General features: G+C 40.2%; 1 protein-coding gene across 1 annotated transcript; it reads left to right on the top strand.

The window, feature by feature from the left end:
• Nucleotides 1-1,536: 1,536 nt before the first annotated feature.
• Nucleotides 1,537-7,035, top strand: LOC115684074 (uncharacterized). The gene is made up of 10 exons (XM_030608767.2): nt 1,537-1,720; nt 3,585-3,710; nt 4,307-4,394; nt 4,647-4,732; nt 4,857-5,075; nt 5,226-5,413; nt 5,630-5,788; nt 5,885-5,965; nt 6,066-6,120; nt 6,411-7,035. Exons 1-10 carry the CDS (start codon nt 1,610-1,612, stop codon nt 6,591-6,593), a joined length of 1,296 nt encoding a protein of 431 aa, XP_030464627.1. The 5' UTR covers nt 1,537-1,609; the 3' UTR covers nt 6,594-7,035.

Below are 7,035 nucleotides of genomic sequence, written 5' to 3'. Positions count from 1 at the left end.
AAGCCATTATGTGAAGTTTTAAAATTTTTAATTTTTTGCTTTTTTTTTTATTTTTTTAGGCACCTAAAAAAATAAAATTTCGCTCAAAGTGGGTGGCCACAGGTATTTTAAGCCATTTGTGAAGTTTTGAAATTTTTGCTTTTTTTCTTATTTTTATTTTTTTTGGCATCTAAAAAAAATTAAATTTCGCTGAAAGTGGGTGGCCACAGGTATTCTAAGCCATTATGTAAAGTTTTGAAATTTTTTATTTTTTTATTTTTTTCGACACATAAAAAAATTTAAATTTCACTCAAAGTGGATGACCACAGGTATTCTAAGCCATTCTGTGAAGTTTTGAAATTTTTTTATTTTTTGCTTTTTTTTATTTTTTTCGGCATCTAGAAAAAATTAAATTTTGCTCAAATTGGGTGGCCACATGTATTTTAAGACATTCTGTGAAGTTTTTAAATTTTAGATTTTTTGATTATTTTTTATTTTTTTTGGCATCTAAAAAAAATTAAATTTCGCTCAAAGTGGGTGGCCATAAGTATTCTAAGCCATTTTGTGAAATTTTGAAAATTTTGATTTTTTTTATTTTTTTCGGCACCTAAAAAAATTTAAATTTCGCTCAAAATAGGTAGCCACAGATTTTAAACCATTATGTGAAGTTTTGAAATTTTTGATTTTTTGCTTTTTTTTCCCACCTCAAAGATCGTGACTTCCACATGAACATGTGTTTTGAAGAAAGAGTTATCTCAGAAATGATTCTCATTTTTGGTCTAAAAATAGAAAACCAACTTTTTTTTGGTTATGATTTCTGGTTCAGAATCGGTTCTGAAACAAAAACTTGTCCCAGAAATAGAAAAATGAAATTGCGTTAACAAACGGGTTTCTGGTCCAAAACTGATTCTGGAAACAAAAAACCAGTTCTGGACAAAATCAGAATGATTATCATACGGTACCTAATTGTCCAGCTTGACTATTCCACTTAAGCAATAGATCGATATGGCTTGGTGATTGGATTTAAATCACTATTGTTTCCTTCTCTGAGCCATAACTTGAAGAATAACGGTAAAAATGTTCATCGTTTCCTTCACTTCACCAGGAAGTCAAAAAGATCTTCAAATTGAATCTCTCCGGCCAGACTTCGCCGTTATGTCGTGATCTAAAGCCGCGAACCACCCGCCTGTCGAGAGACGCCATAGACGAGATTCGCCAAGCCCACGACCAGAACATTTGTTTCTCAAACAAGGGGGGGGGGGGGACGGGATTTGCGATGAGGGCGAAAGTTAGTGATTGTTTTTATGAGGCAAAAAAAAATCGAGACTAGAATTACCACCCGGTCTAAAGTTTTGCGGCTTTTTCTCGAATCAGCCTAACACAACACTTGAAGGGAGAAAAAGAAAGGCAACGCATTCGCGGGAGCCCGTGATAGTTAAGCTACACCCGCGCGCAGGGTAGTAGGCCTCACCCCGACCGGAGCTCACTTCTGTAGCTTCGAAACCTCCTCGGGCAAGATTTCTCCTCTTTCTTCTTCTTCTTCCTCTTCTTCTTTTCTCTCTCTAATCTCCCCTCTACCGGTAGCTGCCTTCACAGGAAGAGAGAGAGAGAGAGGAGAGAGAGAGAGACCATGTCCCTCACGAGCGTGAAAATGTCGGAGGAGGTCTGGCTGACGTGCCTCACCCACGCATTGTCCACGGAGACCGAAGAGATCATGGGCCTCCTCCTCGGCGACGTCGAGGTGAACTCTCCTGATTCAAGAACCGCTCCTTGTCTTCGTGCTCCCGCATTCTTTACTTGTCTCCCTTTCCTTTTCCCCGCAACCGATTCGCGTGTAGCAGACATGGGTCGACGACGCGGTGCTGTTTTCTGGGTGGACGATGAGCGAAGCGGTAATAGGATTCGAGGCGATTTTTCCTTTAGAGACAAAAAAAAAAAAAGAAGAAGCAATTTTGGCTGTCCCCGAAGCTCCATTCTGGACGAGCCGTGATCGATATGAGTTCCTGTCCCGATTAGCCGCACCAGTTACGCCGCCAGCGTTGAATCGAATGGCAAAGTTCGATTTTTTATTCGTTTAATTGCTTGGGTGTCGTCTCAGAGGAGGTGGGTTTGCGGCGAATTGGCAACCCTTGTTTGAGCTAGGTCGATGGCGTTCGGATTTTGGGGTTGTATCTTTTGCTGTTTCCTTGCTGCTGATGAATAGTTTCGTGCCGCGTTTCGAGTAATAACTGTGTCTATGGATGCAGGGCAATCCTCGATTATGTGCCAAAACGTTTTTTTGTGTTCTCCCCCTTTTTCGGTCTCTCGTTGAGTTCCTACTTTGGAAGAATTGCTAGCTTGCAAGATTGTATGTCTGTTAGTGTGCTTACTTCAATGTTAGTTCATATTCGGATGAACTGGAAAACTGACGAATTAGGCCATATTCTGCTTCGACCGCCATAATTTCTTTTCAATCTAATTTTCATCTAGAATATCGTGGCTTTCTCTTCTTTATCTCGGTAGTCGTGTGGGATTACATGCATTCCTGGAGGCTGGAGTTAAGTTGTTCATACCTAAACTTGGTTGTGAAGGCAAAAGAAAAAAAAAAGAAAGAAAAGCCCAAACTTATATATGCAGTAAGATGTTTTGATATTGTCAAGAATATCTCTGTTTAGAAGGAGTTAATGAGACCTTGTGTGTCATTCTGAGAAGTGCTTGGCATCAAGTGCACGAGGGACAATGCATCAACTCTTTGGCCGTGGGAAATGCTATTGAATATTATATCATGGAATTGAGGTCAGTTAAGTCATGAGAATAGCGACCTTGATAATTTAACCTCTTACACGAAGCAGACCTGTGCGAACTGGTTCCTTTTGGGGCTGGGGATGCATTTGATAATGATACTGATATTACACTTTACAAGAACAAAAGATTGAAGACATAATAACAGATGACTCATATCGTAGCACCAGAACATCGTCCTTTAGCTTTTGTAGTTCTCCGATGGATTGGTGTGTAGATGACATGCAAAATTGGCACTTAGTTGGGTCTAAATATCAGATTGACCTGTTCATTCCTGGAGCCTGGATGGTTAGAAGGGGGCTTAGTTGCTTGAAGGTGTCGATGTCTATACATTTTTGACTCGTTGTTTAGCCTCATCTATTCCTTGTTTTCTTTGGTTGGTTTCTGTGGTCAAATTGACATTCGGTCGACCTGGAATAACGCTTGGTAATTCTCTGTTATTTGGAGATCCTTATCATTTCATTTTTGGCCCCAGGATTTGAAGGTGACAACATGTGGTCAGCTATGGTCAGCTAACTGTAGTTAAGTGATGTCCCTTATGTAGGTCGGGTTGCCATGGATTCGTTGGGGGACAAATGGGGTTCTTGATTTTATGTATTTTTTTTTTATATTCAAAACTCGTAAAGCAGCTATAACTGAGTGTTGCACTAAAATTAAGATATATCTAGGAGAACTGGTCGTTTTGCTCCTTGCTTTGGTAAAAGAATAGACCGTATTTAGCTGATCTACAGCTTAGAATGAAATTCCATGTGCATTCTTCTTACCTTTCCATATTCTTTTGGTTTTACTAGAATTATTATGATAGTTTGTTTCTTATGTTGCAGCACTCAAAAAATGGGACTGTCACAGCAATAATTTGGGGTGCATCGCCTCAAAAACGATCTGACCGGCAAAAAGATCGTGTTGAGACAAATCCCGAACAGTTGGCTGCTGCATCAGCGCTGGCTGAAATATCCTTTCTGATTCCTTACTCGCTCATCAACCCCTTTAAAGCCTTCATCTCTTGAGCTCAACATTAATTTGCATATATGGATTTCATATTCTGTAATGAACAAAAATTGCTTGAGTTTCTTCATCAGTCTTCTTGTTTTAGCAGGTCATAAGATGTATCATGATGTTTTTTTTTTTTTGTTGTTTTTGGCAACTTTTTTGTGACTTTTATGGCTAGATTGTAAAAAGATGTGAGAAGGTATGTGTTTCTGATGGTTAAATTTGTTGATTTGATTCCATCTAGGGGAGCTTTTGCTCTCAACTTACTAAAAATCTCAATACCCTATATAAATCACATAATCAGAACAACGGGGACATATGTGAGTCTACCAAAGGAGGAAGTCTAACGTGGCAATTTTTTTATCAACATAGTTTGCTTTCGACAGGCTGAATCTGCTGTAGTTGATTCTGATTAAAAGGACTAATAACTGTTTCTTGCCCATGCTTATGGTACTTTAAAATATACAAAGTGTAATTATTGCTTGCTATCGCACATTGCTAGCTGTTTGTTTGGATCTTGCCAATCATGTTCTTGGTTAACTAGACTAGATAGCACGAGATGACCATGTCAACAGGAAGAACAACAAGAGTAATTGGATGGTACCATTCGCACCCACATATAACGGTTCTCCCGTCCCATGTTGGTAAGCATTGCGAATCGCTACTTTTTGTGGAGTAAATTAATAATCAAATGCACATCAAGCATGATATATTATTTCTATAAGGACAAAGCATTGGCAACTCTCTTTATTGCTGCACCAGGGCCTCACTACGTTTCACTTGTTTATGATTTACTTTACTTGATTCGGGAATTGAATGAGGCCGTTTTCATTCAAAGTTGATAGTGTTTTCTCAGTTTTTTTCTAAAGATGGTTTTTGAGTGCTACTTTGTGCAGATGTACGGACACAGGCAATGTATCAACTCCTAGATTCTGGATTCATTGGGTTGATATTTTCCTGCTTTAGCGAGGATATTAGCAAGGTATGTGGACTCTTTAAGTTTCCCTCAACACGTTTTGCAGCTTTCAGATCGGTTAAGCAGTTCATTTGATAAATAGGTTGTGGATAGTTTGAAGCAATTTGACTGCAATGTTATGGGTTTTCAGGTTGGGAGAATTCAAGTCATAGCTTTCCAATCTTCAGATGGGAAGCAAAACCAGATATCAAGACCTATCCCTCTATCTCCGGTTAATAGAAGTTCAGTCATAGACTTGGAATCATCTTTGAGTTCCTCCGAGAATTTGTTGGCACGATCTAACTCTGGGAGGGGGGAGAACCCCGAAGAGGACACTGGTGATTCCAGAATCTCTGCTGGAGCTAATAAGGTGGGTTACTATTTAATGTAAAGCCAACAGGATTGGAGTCAAGGAATTGTAAGGCAGTCACCTCATTAGATTGTGATCTATCAATTATTCTATCTAACGGTAGTTTATGGTAACATAGCTTGATGAATGTAATTTCGTATGAACTTCTAGGGGCGGGGAAGGTCATCGGACTTGGGGGGTTTCTTTGCTAATGCTGATACCAATTATCTTGGAAGAGAGATAATTGGTGAAAATTATCGCAATGGAAATCCAAGCAGCAGTGCCATTGTTGCTATAGATCCCATGGATATGACAGAAAGCATGCAAGAGGCTATGCATAGGTCAAACTTGGACATGAGGTATACATGAGTATGTACTCGGCACTTAATTATCCTTTCCTGTTGCACTTTATCTTTTTCTCCATTCATTCTTTACCTTTTTTGGGGCCACTTCTTCTGCGTTCCGATTCCACCTGTCTTGGGCATGCTCACCGATCAATCATTGTACGTTTTTTGTCCAGTAGGCTGTCATGACCTCTCAATCTTAAATTTAGTATTTGCATTGTTGGCTGGCAGTGGCGCCGAGTATGTGAGGAAAGAAGTACCCCTCTATGTGTTACCCAGCTCCTCTCTCCTTAATGTTGTTTCACCTCTAACTTCATTTACGGACCTGCAACGTGTCATTTATGAAGAGGAAAGGGCAGCATATGTTGAAGCCATCAGACAAAATATGAGGTGGGACTTGAGTACTGCCACTTTCAAGCATTCTGTTTCTGTTACTGTTCTCTTTGCGGCATTTATTTTGACTTTCCGCGCTTATTTTCCATCTAGGGACGGGAAAGCACATCCGCTTACTTTTATTCATCACACCTCAACGTATCAGGCTTCCATGTGCAAGTTAATGGAATTCTGGTGTGAATCTATTACCTTTGCTGCCCATTGATTTTCTGTGTCACTGTTGATTTGTACTGAATGCACTTATCCTTTTCGTTGGTTTTTTTTTTTTTTGCAGTTTAAGCCCTGCCATTAGAGTACTTCAGGATCGTGTGAGAGAGAATGAGATTCGGGTAAATAACTAACCTAAATTCGGTCATTATGGGACAGTGAGGATCAGTCAACAGTCTTCTGAAAAACCTCAAGTCTGCTCATGAATTTTATTTGTTTCTCTCAATATTAACAGTTGAAAGGGCCGGACACCTCGGTTACCAAAAAAAAAAAAAAACAGTTGAAAGGGAACTATTTGAAGTCCAGTTTCAATAGCTTGTTATTGAGAGATCTGTTTTTGATCCCTCATTGCACCATTTATGCTCCGAAAATGTCTTCTAATGTCTGTAGAGACTACTTGCCTTGCAAACAGATACTGAAGCTGGTGGATGAAGCAAAGAGTTTGGAGATGGAGGTCCAGAGAGGGAGTGATTCGAGTTCAGGTCACCGGGGAAGTGTATATGGTCAGAGAAGCGGACCTAGTCCACCGGAGTCTAGCAATACAAGGAGCATGATCGGTAGCCCCGGCAGCCGAAGCAGGAAATGGCCCCAGTGAATTGCAAAGCTAGCCTAATCTTTAGTGCATTCTGCAAGGTGTTGTATCCGGGTGATATATTTGCTTGCCCCAATTTGGTTTTGCAATCTTTTGAACCGTCCGTGGGAAGTGTAAGATGTGAGGTTTGTTCGCGGTCCCTGTTCTTCAGCTGTAAATCACGTGGTCCATTTTGGTCGGCCATTATACAAACATTAGCAAAAAGGCGGACTTTCCGCAGCCACATTGTAATTGTCTATCCGGCATCGTTACTACATGCTAAGACATGCAGACATTCCATCCCTGTGGCAGCTGCAGACGAACAGCTCGAACCTGGAAATTAGGAACAGTAGAATCTCTTTTAATCCTCATCATATACAGGGGCCTGATGGCCAGTGACATAAACCTTGAGCTGTCTGATGAATCTGTCGTTTGAGCTTGTGGTCCGTCCACGCAATTCACCAAA

The sequence above is a fragment of the Syzygium oleosum genome, unplaced genomic scaffold, assembly GCF_021117445.2.
Source record: "Syzygium oleosum isolate NSW1041296 unplaced genomic scaffold, Sole_v2.1 Sole_v2.20, whole genome shotgun sequence".
Classification (NCBI taxonomy): Eukaryota; Viridiplantae; Streptophyta; class Magnoliopsida; order Myrtales; family Myrtaceae; genus Syzygium; species Syzygium oleosum.
The sequence above is the reverse complement of the archived record's forward strand: the minus strand, read 5'-3'. Positions and strand labels throughout refer to the sequence as shown.

Bases quoted from the DNA above. Each gene is read 5' to 3' on its own strand.
- LOC115684074 (XM_030608767.2), top strand. From the start codon at position 1,610: ATGTCCCTCACGAGCGTGAAAATGTCGGAGGAGGTCTGGCTGACGTGC. The intron at 1,721-3,584 runs GTGAACTCTCCT...CTTATGTTGCAG, and splicing joins TCCTCCTCGGCGACGTCGAG to CACTCAAAAAATGGGACTGT. The intron at 4,395-4,646 runs GTAAGCATTGCG...TACTTTGTGCAG, and splicing joins GGTTCTCCCGTCCCATGTTG to ATGTACGGACACAGGCAATG.